General features: G+C 42.6%; 1 protein-coding gene across 1 annotated transcript in view; it reads left to right on the top strand.

Moving 5' to 3' along the window:
* Positions 1-3315: 3315 nt before the first annotated feature.
* The window catches only part of KIAA1210 (KIAA1210 ortholog), a 39727-nt gene continuing 25100 nt past the window's right edge, over positions 3316-17942 (top strand). Inside the window, exon 1 of the mRNA XM_032702361.1 lies at positions 3316-3497. Within this exon, the coding sequence (XP_032558252.1) occupies positions 3436-3497 (62 nt within the window). The 5' untranslated portion in view covers positions 3316-3435. The remainder of the gene's footprint in view (positions 3498-17942) is intronic.

The following is a 17942-nucleotide window of genomic DNA, read 5'->3' as shown; positions in this document are numbered from 1 at the left end:
AGAATTGCTGGTTGTGTGTATAGTTCCTGACACCTCTGCTGTCAGGCTGCTGGTGTGTACCCTATGTATTTGTAGTATGTATATATTTGAATTTCCTCCATTGGATTAGTAGTTGCTGTTGGTTACTTATGTTGAAGAGACCTTTTTTTTTGCCATGGCACAGGTCACAGTGCCTGAGAAATGAATAGCTTGCTGATTTTAGGAGCTGTATTTTGGTGCAAGCATTTTTCAGTGGTTGGGTTCCTGGGCCTTGCTCAGACTTGCCTCCTTCCTTTGGAGAAATTGAGAAACTCGTTGGGACGTTTACCAGGCACTTGGATCTCTGCTGCTGCCCATTCATTGCTGCTGGTACCACTGCGGGAAGGCAGCTTCCCACCAGGACTGCTTGTTCTCCCAGAAGGGGAAGCAAGGTGGATTTGGATGTGCAGTGATCACAGGGGGTGGTGCAATGTTGGGCTGTTGAGGGAAGGCAGTGACAGTGAGTTTGACAGTGAGTTAAAATGGGGAAGGCCATAATTTTCAAGTGAAAGTAGGCTATTTTAATCAAGCCAAGCCACAAACTTTAGAGGAAATCCAGATCTGATTCAACTTCCAGGTGTTTAAACTTGCTGTCTTCCCTATCTTTAAAGAACCAACTTTGCCAAAGTCTGTATTTGTGGTTATTTGGTGTTCACTAACTTTCCAAGTTAAAACCAGCTTTAATTAATTGGCAGTAGAGCAGCCTGTTCACTTCAGCACTTAAATGAAGAGCTAATGTAAGTGTAACAATGTTTGGCTCTCAAACCCACGGTGCAGCACATAACTGCTTACTTGCACTGATTTACCTGTAGATGAGGAGCCATGATATTTTTCAGCATCTAACATTTCAGACCTGTACCCAAAAAGCTCAGTGTGTAGCCATTTGGAGCTGTGCTAGTGATAAAGAAGAAGAGCAGTGAATAATAAATCTAACATGAAGTGGCTTGGAGAGTGATATGAAGATAGAGAATCAAAAAGGATTAAATCCTGAGGTAGGGTAATTATTTTTAATGACTGTTTACTAGTTTTTGCTTCTTGGAAAGTAAGGGAGTTTTGAGATGGTGCAATGTGTCTTGCTAAACTGCCAGTTGCTGGGAATGGGACTATGTCTGACCTAAATGGAACCCATCAGAGGAAGATTTGCATGTTCAGGTAAATCACTTCAAGACAAAAATGCATGAAAGAAAACAAAAATAATGAAAGGAAGGCAAACCGTCTGAGGAGGTTTGGAGACAGGGAATCCGCTTCATGTTAGCAAAAACTCCAATATTTTGGAGCTTGTGGGCTGTATTCCACACCAGGTGAAGTGATGAAATTCTTCCAAAGCCATCAAGATTGCACCCTTCCACTGGCTTTAGGGACTGTGCCTTCCCACTGGAAGGCCATTTGATCTTTCCAGCTTTTAAATACAAATGTGAATTTTTCATGAGGTCTCCTTCATTTCTTACTGTACTACAAATGTTTCTGTTGGCAGCATTTTCTGAACTAAATGCCAGGCAAATTTCATATGCAATCCTACATCCAAGGTTTTGAACATTAGGCCAGTCAGAAGGTTTCTCCAGTAATCTCCAGGAATTCCTTCCCAGCGGTTGTTACCCAATAACTGAAACCTTGATTTTGCATTTTTTTTTTTCCTGTGGGCTTTCTCTGATGGGTGGAGATTAATGCTCTCTAGCGAGCCTTTTTCTACTGGGATTAGGAGTTCAGTATGAAGTCATTGTGACAAATGCAGTAATTCAGGACAATGGTGAAACTTCCTTGGGTAGAACTTTAACCAGTGTTACTGTATTTTTGCTTCTTTCTTTTCTTAGAGACAGAAAGTGTATCTGCTCGAGGTCAGGTTTGATTTGCAGTTCTTGTGTGGATGGCATTGAAGCTGGCTGCTTGGAGAGGCTTTTGCTTGCCTGCTAAGTGGGAAACTAGACTAGAATATGATTTGTTTCCTCTTTGTGATGGCTCTTGCACTTGCTGTCATCTGTTATTTGTGTCATGACTTTCCTTTGTGAAGGGGCCTGAATAGAAAATAGAGAAATGGAGTTGTCTGTTCATAGGTTTCAAAGTTCTGCACTGGTGGGAAACTGCTGTAGCTGAGTCACTTATGTGACTTCTCACCCGAGGCCCATTTCTCAAACATCGTGTTTCTGTTATCGGAAAGGTATTAAAACAAAATACTTTTTTCCTAGTATTCCAGAAGAACTGCTCCACCTTAGATCTGGTCTTGCTTCTCAATGCCTTTAAGAGGAGCTCATATAGAAATAATAATACTGCCTCTTACTGGCTTGCCAGTAAGCTAGTACTGTGTACTAGCTGAGAAACACAAATAAATGTGGTTTTCTTCTGGTCTTCTAGGAACGACTGTAAATATTTCCTTTGCTATTATGAGAGTTATGAACTTCCTACTTTCAAATATATGTGCATTTTTAAAATCAGGAGCTGAAATTCTTAGCAAGACATGTGACTCCAGGAACAGACTGATGTGTTACTGGCTGCTGCTGCTCCCTTGTTGTGTGCAAGCAGCACAAACAATGTCTTGCCTCATATCTCTGCTTTTACCTCAACAGAGGCCATTAACAGCCATGATGCAAATTCATTTCCACATGAATTTAATGCAATATAATGTCAGAAATGTGTACAGCTATGTTGTCCCCCGGACTTGGGTCACCCCTGTGAATGAAGCTGCTTGAGGTTTATGTTCCCCAGCATTTTCCTCCTTCCACACCCAGTGAGGGTGTCCTTAGTTGTGATAGTGAGTAACAATCATTAGTGTATTGTCAGAGGTCATCACCAGGCAGTAATTTTGTCATATGGGTCTGCTGGCTAATTTAAACTCTAGAGCTTTTAGCCTGACCTTGCAATATTGCAGGGATGTAGTTGGGGTTTTTTTCCCTCTGTTAATGTGTTGTTAGAATAGATTATGATTTACAGTGAATTGGGATAATGCCTGTTTTGGAAGGTGCTGTGCACCCCTTATGTGCTGGAGAATAATTACAGTTTTTACTGGTTATTTCTAAGATGTTGCAAGTATTTTCTGTAGCTTTTCTCTGTCAAAAAAAATAACAATAACAATTAATCTCCTCAGGGCTTCTTCACATCCTAATTACAACCAAGCCTCTCATTAGTCCCACAGCGAGACAGAATCAAATGCCATATGGTATTTTACACTTAGGATGCTGCGCGTACCAAGAGCTGGAAGGAGACAGGAAAAGGGGGAGTTAACAATTCATAACCATTTATGGAGCAGGCACAGCCCTCCTTGGACCCAGTTCAGCAGAGTCTGAGGGCCTCAGATCAGGAACTTTATCTGGCCAGTAATTGCATCGGCATGCTGGCTGCCTTGTGCGCGCGTGTGGGCAAGTGCTGAGCACGACACAAGGCTGCAGAACCTTTTGCTGGCATCCACACGCAGGGATGAATTAAATGCACACACGCCGCCTGGGAAACACCATGGCTGGATTCTACGGGTGCCTGAAAAGTAAAAAGTAAGTGCCATGCTGAGCCTTCCCCTCCACCTTTCCAAAGTGAGCTGAGTCTACTGAGTAGTTTGAAAACCTGTCTTTGTTGTATTGCAGCTGCAGCACTGAGCAAAGTGCTTATGCCTTGGGACTGAAGCAACATTCTGAGGGCAGAAGTGCAAAAAATTAGTCCTGAGTAAAATATTAGTGTGGTGAGAATTGGTCATGTTTTTTTTCCTTCAGAGGTGTAGGCATGAAATATTGAAAAAGGAATTAAGAATCTCTTCCTGTTTAACTATAGCAAGAGGAAAAATGTCTTCTTCCTTAGTGATTAGCTATATTGTTTGTATATTAACACATAAAAATGAGAAATACAGAAATGTACATTGGCTTTTATAAAAGCATTCAGCTAGAAGTCTGGCAGTAAATGCTCTTTAAGAACTTGATGTGCTCAGATTTTCTATAAGCAATCTGAAGTTTGTTTCTGTAATTGCTCCCTGTTGAGAGATTCGATTGTATTTAAAAGAAATATTTTTTTATTGCTTCACTGACATGTTTTGTTGGAGTAGACTATAAAGAGAGAAGAGAATGAGATAATGCACGTTAGTGTTTGTGCTTTAAACCACCATGAAGATGCATTCTGTTTCTGCTTTGACATTCCCCCTGCTAAGGAATGGAACAAAATTTCCTGCTGCCAAACTCGAGCAGTGGTTTGATCATGTTTTGCGCCAGCAGACTGCAGAGGGCTCTATTCTTGCACCCAGTGTGGGATTACAGACAGGGAACATGCACAGTGGAAGGCAAGTGAAGCTGTGTCTTGAGGCTTAGGATGTGAATGCTGACAGTTGAATGTGTAAGTCCTAGTTAGCAGAGGGGCGATGGATTCTTTTTCCTTTTCCCTTTCCTAAAGGTTGTATCCCTCACACTAACAGTTTGTCTCAAGTTACTCTGGTGGAAATGTGCATTTTCAAAGGCACACAACTCTATTGGATTTCAGTTAGCATTTCCATCCCATATTGACTCTTTTCCTCCTCTGAAATTTGTAACAGGGAATTAATATTTAATATTTGCTTTAAATAAAGGAAGAGTATGCCATCATAACTAGCAAAAGGTCTAAGAATGAGTCTTGATAAAGATAGGTGGGTTGGCACTTGAATTGACAAAAAAACCCCCTGTTTACATAGTTGGATTTATGCTAAGAGGCTTTTTTCCCTCCCCAAATTCTCCAGCATCTAATGCATTTAAAACAAAATTGAAAGTCTGAGAGGCTATAAAGGCTGGCAGATGAAGCTTTTTACATGTGGTATACCATCTCTTCTTTCCTGGTAGATCTCCACCTGATTTATGAGGAACAGGGCTTTTTTTCTTCAACAGATTCTTCATTCTTGATATTTTTCAGTTAGGTCTCTACACTTGATAATATACAGATCATATTCTTCAGCCTGTTATTTCAGCCCTGTGATGTGTTCCCAAGTGAATTAGTGCAACTATTAATACTTTGCAGTCTTTGCAAATTTTATATGCTGCTTTGGCTGTGGTTATTAGCAGTTAAAATAAGTCCAAGACACCCGTTGCAGTAATAGTGATGTTTTTAGCCTGAGACTAATTTTGGATGAAATTTGTTTGGAGTTTGATGTGAAGTGTTTGTCTTTCTGGACAAATGCGTCATTGGAATGGCTTCCCCAAGTTCTCACGTGGTCATTTGACCTGTAGGAGTTAGTTTGCTTTCTGAATGAAAGCTCTTTTGGAATGAAGTGGCTTTTATGTGTTAAGCAGTTGGCTTGGGCACCAGCAGGAGTTTGGCCAAAGTGGCACAGAGCTCAGTGCAGGCCATGAAACCTGCCATGGACACTGGGAGAGGGTTCCCTCCAGGGCCTTGAGCTGCTGAGTCCAGCTAAAGCACCTGGGCTGTTTTAAAAGCAGCTTTGGGTAGTGCTCTCCTGTGCTGCTGTCACATTTACCTTCCCCTCGTTTTGCAAGAGAAAGCAAAGGCTCTGCCCTGGTGCAATAATGTGTGGCTGAATCTGATCTTTGTGCGCAGTCTTGTACCTGTGTTTTTTTAATGTTCTTTTATGACATAAAGAAAAAGGCCAAAGCCTAATCCAGATAATTCTGCATCACGGCTCCAATCTTGGCTGCTACGTCACTGAAGTAAAACTTGTAGATTGCTTTCATATTTCTCTTTAGCCAGCTGAATAACCTTAAATTGTTCTTCTGGTAAGTTTATAGCTCATCACCCTTGTTGCAAAGTTTTGTTTTTTCTCGGTCCAAGTGTGGTGTCAGAAAAAAAAATTAGATCTGGACAGATAGGATGAAGTTTTCTAAAACCTGTGGAGGAATCTTTTCATATGTTCCTCAGTTTTTGGTACTAGCCAAGTATGTTGTTATAAGCTGAAAATGTGGTTGCTTGAATAGTAAGGTTCACTGATGGTCAACAGAAACTGCCAATTTCCAAAGACAAAAATAGTGTGTTAGAAGCTATATAAAATAGCTGGCTGAAGGTTTTATGTGCCAGCTCAGAACTGGTTTGTATAGCAGACTATAAGAAAATGTATGTAACTGGTCTGCTTTCAATGTGGTCACTCAGGATTTCACGGTGCCTTCCACAAACAATCCTAGAATTATGGACATTTCAATTTGAATGTCTTCTGCTATGCTAAGCTCTGCATTCCCAGTAGGGAATCGTGTTCTTTTTCTATAGTCCAAAATTGTCAAAAAATGCTGATGTGCACTTTTGCCCTGCAAAGAAGTTTAGCATTAGGGTAAAGCAACTCTATCAAGGAATACATCAGTAGAATTTTCAATATATTTTTAAATTGCTTGAGATGAAAGTAATTGCAAATGTAGAACAATGTTATGACCGTGAAATTCAGTAAAATGTGTTTTCTAGGTTAGGTGCTGCTGCTGTAGTTTATATTGCCTGTTCAGATGAGTGTCAGGAAGAGATTTTGATGTTTGCTGGGTTTATTTCATAGTTGGTACAGTGCTGTCCACTTGACAGATAACCAAGCTGTCTGTTCACTGCCTCCTGCACCTTCACCCCAAGCCCTCTTGTTGGAGAAGCTCATAGGGGACAGTGGAAGGAGTGCCAGAAATCCCTTTGTCCTTGGGGCTAATTACACTTTTATTACAGCTTTCATACGTGTGTGGAGTCCTTTGAGCCTTTTGCTCCCCATCCAAAGCAAGCAGCTGCTGTTTTAGCTTGGACAGTAGCAAGTGAATTGGAAGTGGTTTAAAGCTCTACCGACTGCTACTGAAGTAGCAACTTGACAGTTTAAAACTGTTGGCTTTTCTCTGTCAGCAGCTCATTCGCCTCCTGTGGCCTCTCTCCCTTTTTGGAGCCATGTAATCACCACGGGGTCTCAGTAGCTGCGTGTACTGACTGCCTGCAGTACATGATGCTGTGCTCTTTGGCATGGTTTTAGATATGCAGCATCTCTCCAAGGCTCAAAGGCTGTTTAAAGCAAGACACTGAGTTCCCTGGCCGTCCCTGCCTGTGTATCCCCCTGCATATCTGGGCTTGTCTCGACTCAGCAGTGGTCCATGGGCTCAGTGCCACTGGCACAGTCAGAAGGCTGTGCAGCTTTGGAGTTGGTGCTTCCTGGGAGTTGTGGCAGAACTAGTGGTCCTGTGGTGAGCTAGGGATCTGTCTGTGTGGCTGATGAATTGTGGTGAAATGCTTTCCATGAACACTTTGGTATTCTTAAATATGTCTGTTTACATGTCTCTATTGTACATCACTTTGACACAATGTTTCCCAACAAGGGCAAGAATGATTCATTAACAGCTTTTCAGTGTTGGTTTTTTTGAGGTGAAAATATCTGAGCATGATAGGTAGTTTCTGCCCAGCAAAGCAAGTTCACCTGTGCAGACAATCCTTGGATCCACATAGGAGTGACAATATTAGGTTTCAAGAAACAGCTTTTGTGGAAAGTGGAGAGCTCTCCCAGCTGGGGCCAAGTTAGAGAGGATGAGCTGAGGTGAAAGGAGTCCTTGGACTTGTAAGTCTCTCAAGGAAATCTTTCAATACACAACTTATGAGCATGTTCCTGTACTTGGCAATTATACAGAGTGGACATTTGGGAGCATGTTGGTTTTGGCCCACAAGGATCATTCAGTGCTATGCCTGGTATTAAATGTGTGGAGGCTTAAGTCCTGTTTTCTTACTCAAGAATGATAGAGAGGGTAAACAAAAGCAGTCAGGAGGTGTCAGAGCCATGGCACTGCAGGCAGTTGGGCACAGTTAGTACAATGGTGCTATATTAGTAACAAAAAAAATCAACTATTTCTCTTTGTTGATTCATTCCATTTGACTCATCTCTGTGCAAGAAGTTCACTTCTGGCTTAATACACGAGTGAGTCACTCCACATCTCCCAGTCCTCCTCATTCTGTTCGTGCTTCTCTCTGGATGGTGTTTGTTTTAGCAGCCACAGTGGTGCAGTGTGTTTGCTGGCTGTAGGCAGAGGAATTCCAAGCAGGCATGCCAGTTTGTTTGGTTTCAGCCCTTTCCCTATCACCAAGGTTCTGAGTATTTGACAGACATGCTGTCAAATGGACCTCTAATGCTGCTTGTCCTACATCACTTGCACTGGAGCAGAAGCTTCTTGGTTTGGGACAGTCTGCTGAATGTGATCCTCAGTCTTCTGCATCATTTGACTGCCAGGTTTTTTGTCTACATTATTTTGCCAGACTGAGCCATGAAAATATCGTGTCATAATTTTGCCTTGTGTAGACTCTGGCCTTTGTCTCTTACACAGAAACTTCTGCTGCTCAAAGTGTCCAGCTTTGTACCTTTACAGCCAACTGGAGGGATTGTCATTTCATCCTCTTGCAGAGGTATAGAAAATTTAATAGCTGTGATGTAAAGGCCTAGAATTGGCTTTAGAAGCTGAAATTTGATGATATGTGGGACAAAAATGTAGTAGGTCCAAACTGTACTTCTGGTAGATAACCTACCTGAGCTGGTGTAGGGCAGCTGGAGCTGATTACCAGACAGACTTGGGGAAATCTCAGATAAGCCTGTCCATGGGGAAACAGGAAAAAACCAGCAAGGTAATTCCAAGGTTGATTTCCACTTCCCCCCCCCCATTTCTCCTAGGGACTGCTGCTGTAAGAAAACAATTGAGCACAAGGTGCTCCACACTAATGCAATTCAAGCTTATAGTTCTACATTAAATCTGTTAGAGTCTTAAGGTTGGGTAAAATTATTTTGGATACAGCAAATACTAGCTGCAGACTCACTTTATCTATATTGTTATTTTATTCGTAATTATTTGTATCAAGATAGCAGGTGGCCCTCCAAGGCCCCACTGAGGGAGTCACTGTATAAACAAACAAGAAAACCCCCCAGTCAGTTGATATCCTGTTTGATTTTACTTGTAGATGCTGTTCATCACTATGTTAATAGTCAGGGTTGTGCCAACAGCTCAACCTTTCCAACACAATGTATGTGAAAAAGCTGAGACCTGGGCCACACACATCATTATTTGTTTCTTTAACTGCATTGTTATACCGGTGTGTGCTGCTGCTGCATTCATACAGGTGTACAGGTGCCACAATGTTCTGTAGTCTATCATATCCTGTCCCCATGCTAGAGCATGTTGGTATCTTTGCAACTGTTGTGGTTTAGCTCCAGCAATTAAGCCCTACAACAGCTGCTCACTCCCCACCCCTCCGGTGGGATTGGAGAGAGAACTGGAAGGGTAAAAGTGAGAAAACTTGTGGTTGAGATCAAGACAGTTTAATAGGTAAAGCAAAAGCTGCATATGAAACCAGAACAAAACAAGGGATCCATTCCCCACTTCCCATGGGCAGACAGGTGTTCAGCATTCCCAGGGCAGCAGGGCTCTATCACGGGTAATGGTGACTTGGGAAGACAAACACCATCACTCCAAACTTGCCCCCTTCCTCCTTCACCCCCAGCTTTATTGCTGAGCATGAGGCCATATGGTCTGGGATATCCCTTGGGTCAGTTGGGATGAGCTGTCCCAGTTCTGTCCCCTCCCAAATCCTTGTGCCCCTCCAGCCTCTTCACTGGTGGGGTGGGGCGAGGAACAGTAAAGGCCTTGGCTCTGGGTAAGTGTTGCTCGGTGAAAAACGAAACATCTCTGAGTTACCAAAACTGTTTCCAGCACAAATCCAAGCCACAGCCCCCTACCAGCTCCTATGATGAAAATTAGCTCTACTTCAGCCCAGATCAGCATGCTCTTAGAGGGAATTGTAGCACTCGTGGTCAGAGCAGAGAAACTTGGCTGTGCAGACAAAGCCACCCGATCTTGCTTTTTAACCATCTAGCCAGAGCCTAAGGCAGCTTTCCATCTTCAAAGTCTTGTGGTGGCTGTTTCTTTTGGCCTCTGAGATTCAAGGATCTGGTGCTAATTAGTGAACTAAATGTTTGACTTTTATTCATGATGAATTCCTTTATGCTTATTCATTCTCAGAAAAATGTAAGTGTGTGCTTCTGCTGGGTCTTCCAGGTATCACTCATCTAACAACGCAGTTCTGACCCACACAGTAGTTCTGATGCAAATAGGAAGTGTTTGAATGCTCCAGCTCAGATTTAGAATGGAGACATCATGGTAATCATCAACCTACCTGAGTATGTGGGAATATACAGACTTGACAGGGGTGCAGAAGAATTGTTCATTCACTCCAGCAGTTAAACTGCTTTCCAGCATCTCAGTTTAGTGAAAAGAATGTTTCAGAAGTTGAAATGTCATTGCTTTCCCTCAAAAACTTGCAACTGTCTTATTGCTTCCTTCCTTTCAGCCTTGGCCTATGAAGACCTTACAGAATGTCTGTCCCAATCTGATTCCCTCTCTGCTTCCCCTCACTGCCTGCTTTTCAGTACCCCATCCTGAAGTCTTTGTTGTCTTTGGTGTCACCCTTCTGGGTTTTCCTGCTGTCATGTACCATCTTTGCTCTCTGATGCTGCTGTACCACCACCTTCAAAACACAGTTGAATACAGCTTGATACTCCATTGGTGCAAAACAGCATTAGCTCAGATAATCTTATTTTAGATGATCCTGTTTTAGAGAGGTATTTGTGTCTGGAATCCCAGAGAAGTAGGATCCCTTTTTAGCAGTTGCTCATACTAAAGTGAAAGGTCAGTAGTTGCCCTTGGGACAGAAATGGCTCAGGAACTGCACTGAGCACATGGATGATACTCCTTGGCTCCAACAGTTCTCCATGAGCTTCAAGACCAGTTATACTTCAGGAGCTGCCTAACTTGAGGCTCTAGAGAGAGCAGCCAGGAAAGCAGAGCAGGGACAGCAGGAGGTTTCCTTTAGAATAAAAGAAGGGAGACCATCAAACTTTACACACAGCTGTAGAAAAGCTTCTCTGCAAGCACTAAGGCTGCCTCAGGCCTTCCTTGATCAGGAGCCAAAATAGAGGCTGAATTACAGAGATACCCACGGGCAGTGGGAACTCAGGGGATTTAGCCAGCCGGACACAGTATGTTTCAACCTAGGAAGGAGCTGGCCTTGTTTTTTATTTTTGTGTGTGTACAGGCAGTAGATACTGCCCCAAATAGGTTTTGGGACTTCACATGAAGAGAGATTTCCTGAGCTTCCTGCCAAAGGCAGCTTTTGAGACCACAAAGCCTGTGTTTTATTTGCTTTCTTGTAGCCAAAAGATGGCTGACTGGTTTTATGATGTTTTGATCCTCAGAGTGAAAATTTGTAACACAATTCATCCTGGAAATTTCTGTTAGCCTCTCCTTTTTTTTTCAGTGCACTTTGCATTCTTGGCCATTAAGTGTCTTTATTTTCTCTTCCAAGAGACGTGTCCTGGGAAGTTTGATCTATCTGAAAACTTCGTTTTATTTTTTCCCATCCTTAAGCTGCTTTTTACCCCCAAACCGAGGGATAAGTGACTGTTTTGGAAAAACCTTAACAAAAGAAAGCTTTAGACATAGCCTGAAGTTCCATGTTTCAGTTCTGGCGTTCAGTTCTCTATTGTTTCAGCCTCATTTCCCCTGCAGTAGTCAGACAGCTTAATTTGGTAAAAGTGCCTCCAGACTCTTTCTTTTAGGCTCAGGATGTAATGATTCTTCACATTTTGTGAGAATAACATTTTAGAAATCACTGTGACTCAAATACAGGGGCATGGCAGATATGCAGGCTATTATTGTGAAATTTTATGGGTTTTTTGTTATTTATCTTCTGTGTAGTGGTAGCACTTGTTAGCAGTGTCAGTGGGTATGGTTCCAGCATGCTGGCTTCCTGTAGCAGAGGCAGTACTTAGTTCTTCTATAGGGCTCATTAGGCTTTTCAGGCATTCAGTGTGACCATTTTGATTCCACAGGTAAAGAAACTCTAGGCTCCTGTCAGAAATCCAGTAATTTGCCCTGATATCCAGTGATAGAGCCAGGAAAATCAGTCGATCTACCCAAGTCCAGCCCTGTAGTCTCCATCTGCTAGACTATATTTGAAGACAAGCTCTATCTAATAGATTTTACTGTCTAAACTAATAATTGTCACCTTCATGGTTTGCAGATATTGGCAATTTCCATTTTCTCAGGCACACAGTCTTTCAGGCCCTTGTAGAGCGTGTTGAAGCCAGCTGATGGCAAACTCCTTTCCTTAGCTGCCTTTTGCTGATCCCTGAAAAGCAGCCTATGGACTCCTAGGGCTCTGCACACCACAGGTCAGATCCCAGTCATCTAACTTTATGCTTGAAGGCCACAGATGAAACAAAATTAATTTAGGACTTTGGAGAGGAGGTAAAAAGCACACACACAAGCTAGAAAACAGTGGCCAAATATGCCCACCACCAGATCTGGGATGGAAGATGACACTTATTTGTTGAATTTACCACTTGAAGAGGCAGAAGACAGCAACTTGACTTTTATACCCATACTTGACTCTCTGACATCTTGACTCTGCTAGCATGAGGCATTCAGAGATAGTGGCTTGACATTTCCTGTTGCTTTGCTCTTGAAACCATTTCCAAAGGCAGCAGCACATATTGGGCGTAGCTCCCTAACTGGCAAAGGCAGCCTTTGGTTACATGCTTGTTGATTTGTAAATGCATGTTCCCTCTCCTTCCAAACTACTTCAAATGTATCCATGTCAAGTAGATCTGAGAGTATCTCCTACTGCTGGCTCCTTAGCGCAGTTGCTGGAAGACTCTCCTGCTTCTTTTACTTCTTTTTAGGAAGAGTGGAAGAAGATCCTCATTCCAGCTGCTTCCTGAAATCTCCTCAGTGTGACAGTCTGAAGAAAAAGAATTACTACATGGGAAAAGCACTGACCTACTCCTATGCTAATGCCAAATGGTGGAATTCAGCTGTGTTATTTAACGTACATTCCTTTAAAATGGAGGCAGTCTGGACCCAAAATCTTGGCTGAGCTCTTGCATGGTTTAGATCATGACTGTTAGTGCCAGTCTCGGTTTGAGCAAAGTTCTGTCACACTTCTTATTGGTGCTGACCAGAAAATGCACTGGAAAAACTGTGCGACAAATTATTACGAAGGATGGGCTATTCAGAAACATTTTCCTTGGCTTTTGGGAAACAGGTATTTACTCTACTCCCTGAGCAGATACAAACTTGCAGCTGAGATCTTCTCACTGACAGGAGCTACACAAGTTCATGCTAATAAGCACTGTGGAGTAATTAGGTGTTTGAGGGCAGCCTGAAGTGCCATGTCCAAACCAGGTTAATCTGTCTGGTGTGGGTGCCAAGTGTTGCAAAGCTCTGGTAGGTGGGACTGCAGTTTGGCCTCTCGAGCTGACTACAAACTAACATCTGCCCTGCTACTGGTACCTGCCTCAGGTGTAAGGTAGCACAGGTCTGTGTATGTGTCCTACAGGTGTGTCCCCACATGCAGGGAGATGGTTCTGCAGGGCTAAATCAGCAGATGCCATGAGTGCTGGGAGGGAGGGAGCCTGTGGAGGTGGGGCAGCGTGTAGGGAACACAGGCACTGACTCTCTCAGTTCCTGGACTTGTAACAGTGCTTATGAATTTGTCTTATTTACCCTTCCCCCTTCTTATCCTCTTGGCTTCTCACACAATTACAGACTGAGCCTGTGTGACTGTATGAAAGGCATTTCCTCCTCTTACTTTTTTTTTTTAAAGTTGGCTTCAGCCCACCAGCTGCTTTCCATTAGTGTTACACACACACTCACTAGGAGGGCAGCACATAATGCTTCAGGCACTGTTGAACAGCAGAAGTCCTTCAGAATCGCTGTCAGACAGAGGCTTCTCAAAGTAGATTGTAGGTAAAAAGAGTTCAGCACATTGGGACCTGTCTTCTGGCGAGCCTTCGTGGAGAAGCCAAGGTGTGGGGACAGAGGGGGGTGAGGGGATGCTGTCTGAATGCAAAGTGTGAAAGCTGCGAACAGATCTCTCTGTGTGACCGGTTGTTGGCTCTGGATATCTCATCAAGGGCAGGAGCTGAATGTTGTCTGTTGCTATTATGACCACCTGCTTGATTCTGGGAGAATATTTTATTGATATTAAGTATTATCTAGATGCTTATCCAGACTTCCTGATTGATACTATTGCTGTATTATTTGTGATCCCTGGAAAAGGACCTTAAACTTTCTTAAACTATCCCTCCTTCAGTGAAAATTAGATGAGCAATATTCATTAACTTGGTAAACTCTTCCCGTCACTGTTATCAGTGGAGGTAGTAGCAAGAATCCTAATGCTGTTTGTGCTATTCTTTTATGCCTACATAAAGCAGTCACGGGAGGGACCCCATGGGAGATACCAGCTAGAGGCTGGCAAGAAACCCTGGGAATTTCATCCTAGAAACACTACACTCCAGAAGAGCACAATGGGATCAGCTGTGCAAGGTCAGGTCCTGGTTCCTGCTGTCGTGTTGGATTGTACCCCATTTCAACAGAGTTGTGTGTGGAATCCCACACTGTTCAGCATGTTCTGTGACTGCGGGCCTTGAAGTGCAGGTCACTCATCTCATTGCATGGAGAGCAAAGGGATATTTGGTTGGTGTGTTTCTGATATGCTCAAGGGGTGTGGAAATTGAATAGAAATCTTGCTGGCTTTGCTATTGCTCCATGATTGAGTCTGAAATCCTGCTCTGTGGAGCTACAGGGGGTAAACTTATCCTTCACCTGTTGGATTAACAAGTTCCTTGATAGCTACCTTGTTGGGTGCCCAGAGAGGAAAGCCATCATTTTGACAGAATAAAGTCCTCTAACGTGCTTTAATGAGAGAGAATAAAATTTAATCTGTTGGTCACCTTTTGCTGAAGACTGTAATTTGAACACTAAACCATACCAAAATCTGTGGTTTTTTGAACCTTGCTTCTTAGGAGAAATAGAGGGTCTTTCTCTGAGGTCCTGCGGTAGCTTGAAGTATGTTCTGAGGGAGACTGGCTGCAGGGTGGTGGCCTAGAGGACCAGATGGGGGCATGCATTTCCCTGTGCTGATCCACCTTGCTGTGAAATGTGTGTGTCCTGAAATCTGGAGCATAAGCTTGATTTCAAATAATTTTTGTAGCATGAAGGAAATTGGTCTTTAATAGCTCCAGGCAAAAATTTCACCTCTTTGTCTTGGCTGCTTGCCATTGTCTGTCTTCTGTAGGCTATGAAGATGCTAACTGAATACAGTGCCTCACATTCTTGAGTCTTTGTTTCTTCAAGCATTTATTTAATAGGAAAGAGGCTGTTCAGGGCTCAGAATCTCCTTTGATCTCTCTGTCATAAGGCCTTCCGGAATGCTTATACAGAACCATGGGACTGAAGCTGAAGAAACACTAAAGGTGGGGTAGGAGCTTGCTTGCTGTGCAGTCTCCAGGTCTCCTGCTCCCTTGGAGAGACAGCAAGGAGGCTGTGTCCCTTCTCTGAGGCCGAGCAGAAAGCATTTGTCTTGGGCCTTTGTTAAATGCAGGAAACTTGAGTCCTGTATAATGTTAACTTCCCAGGAGGCATTAAATACACAAACCAAGCAGTGAAAGGGAATTGTCTTTCCTTCATTTAGCATTTTCCTACCCCCCATGTACATGTTAAGTCATGTGTTCAGCTGGGAAAAGCGAATGGTCAGAACACCATCCTGAAACTTTATTCTTTTGCCCTATCACTGCCCTCCTATAGAGCACTCCAAATATTTGTCCAGTTGCCTCGGTTTGTAAAGAGGAGACAAGGACATTTCTCCTGTTCCTGGAGATTTCTTTTTTCTCTTCAGGCTCATTAGTTCCTGTAATGAGTTGAAGAGCTCCAAGTGAGTGCAACACAGTAGGGCTATCAATGGAAATTTTGTATGGGATAGCAGGGAGCCTAGATCTAAACCATCAAACCAAGCAAGGGTAGTGATGATTGCTAACAAAGTCCTGTTGTCTGCTTTGAAAGTACAGCAAGCCCTGCAACTTTGTATGAGTTTTATTGCTTTAAAGTACACCCTAGCAATGCAAATAAGGTCCAATAATGTCAGTTTTATTTTTGTGATTGCATCTATATAGGAAGCCACTGTTTGCAAGTAATTCATTAATTCATAGTTGTGGTAATCCAGCCCATCACCCTGTGCAAGGAGAGGCAAATACTGTGCTTTCAGTAAGTTTTCAGTCTTTTCCATGGCCCTATGCAGCAATTGATGCAGTGGACTTACTGAACAGGGCCAAGTCTGACTTTTGAGGGGTCTGGCAGAGATTCAGCATCTTGTTTGCCCTTTACCTCTGCAGCAAGAGGCCTATGCATATACAGGCATAGCAAATGCTGTTAGACATAGGATTAAGAACATGGTTAGAAAGTTGTAGAATGGGGAAATGTGCCCACTGTTCCACTTCTAGTGAGAAGCAATCGATAGGTGTGACTTGACAACTCTACTGTCTTGTCTGGCCGTATCTGTTGCACTGAGGAGACAATTTCCTCCATCCCTCTGCAAGCTCCTTCTCCCAGATGTCCTGTAGCACCTGAAGGGTACCAGAAATACTGCCATTTATTTAACCTGCTATTTTTATCACTGAAAATCAATACACATACAGGATTTCTTTAAAACTTTGTCTCTAATGGTGTAATGCTCTGGGAGAGCTCACAGGGTGCCAGCTGGGTTGAACTGATGTACATGGTATTGATACATCCTGACACTGCATCTGTCTGCTGTCATTAAGGCCTGGAAGTGGTGAATGTCTGGAGGTTCAATTGTTTAATGCCTGTGCACTCACATGTATTTGTATTGATGGGGTTTTGTCCTCTTTTACTCTATTACATTGACCCCCAGGGTAGGGTTTGTGGCTCAGAACATTTGCTAGCTGTTCTCTGTAAAGTGCAACTCACTGCCACCAGAAATTGGAAGTCTATGTGTCATCTAATTGCTAACTTTCCTCCAGGTATGTAATCAGGTTTTTAATGATGGAACTTCCACTTAAATATATGGTTTTCTCTTTTAATTCAAATACTTGCTAACTTAAAGCTTGGGAAAATCTGTGATGTTCAGTTCACTTGAAAAAAGGTGATACTGTGAGGAGGTATAGAAAGGCATCAAACCATTAGGTCCTAAATGGGGCACCCTTGTAATTGACACTTGAGCTCCATGTGCCCCAGAGAACTATAAAATCGAGTTAATGCTGGAGTTGATTTGACTTAAGAAACCTCCCCAGAGCTGAACTGCTTTGCAGTTACAATTCTACTTGTATAAAAGATATACCATTTGGAAATATATGCTTGCAGTTACAATAAACACTGCAGTCAAAATATCTCCAGTGCCTGGAAGGATTCTGAGTGAGCAGCTGAGATGATTGAGTGATTAAAATAAATGTTGAACTGGTGCAAACAAAGCTGGATCTGAAAGCAGCAATTTTCTCTTGCTTTGCTTTAATTGAAGGTGGGTAAAGCAGGAGTTAGAGGTCTAAATGAGCCAAATTCTGGGTCCACACACATTCTATGAAAAAAAGCTCAAGTCTGGAGACTTGCCAGTTTGTTCTTGTAAATTTGTTGAATTCTTTCTTGGTGTTTTGTTTCAAATGCATTTCCCTTTCCCTCAAGAAAAATCTAATGCAATATGCGTGGTGTATAAAGTTGAGAGGAAAAATTGGAACCAAATTTCTTTTTAATACAGAGAAAGAGTCTATGAGAAAATCTACTGATGAAATGAAAATATGCAGGAAATGCAAACTTTTTTATGGGTAGATGATGAGACATGGGGGAAAAGGGATGAGAGCTGAATGGTTATGATCATCTGAAAGGAGAAAATCTTAGAAGTCTTATTTTTTTTGTTGCTTCTCAATATTGTCTAATAACTGTTTCAAAAACAACTCCAGTGTATCTTAGTTAGGAAAGGTATAATCATTCCTTGTTGCTGCAATGACTTTTTCATTACCTTTTAGCAAGTTGGGGTGAGATTATTTGGAACTACAGTGTGTTGATGCTCTCCTGTGTTCAGTGCTAGCAGGTGATATTAGACTGCACTTTGCCTCTGCTTTGTATCTCCCCCTTTCCCACTCACAGTTCAGCAGCGTGGCAGATTGCATTCCTGTGTGGCTCACACAGGGAAAGCTTACTCCA

Source organism: Chiroxiphia lanceolata, chromosome 14 (assembly GCF_009829145.1).
Source record: "Chiroxiphia lanceolata isolate bChiLan1 chromosome 14, bChiLan1.pri, whole genome shotgun sequence".
In the NCBI taxonomy this organism is placed as follows: Eukaryota; Metazoa; Chordata; class Aves; order Passeriformes; family Pipridae; genus Chiroxiphia; species Chiroxiphia lanceolata.
The sequence above is the reverse complement of the archived record's forward strand: the minus strand, read 5'-3'. Positions and strand labels throughout refer to the sequence as shown.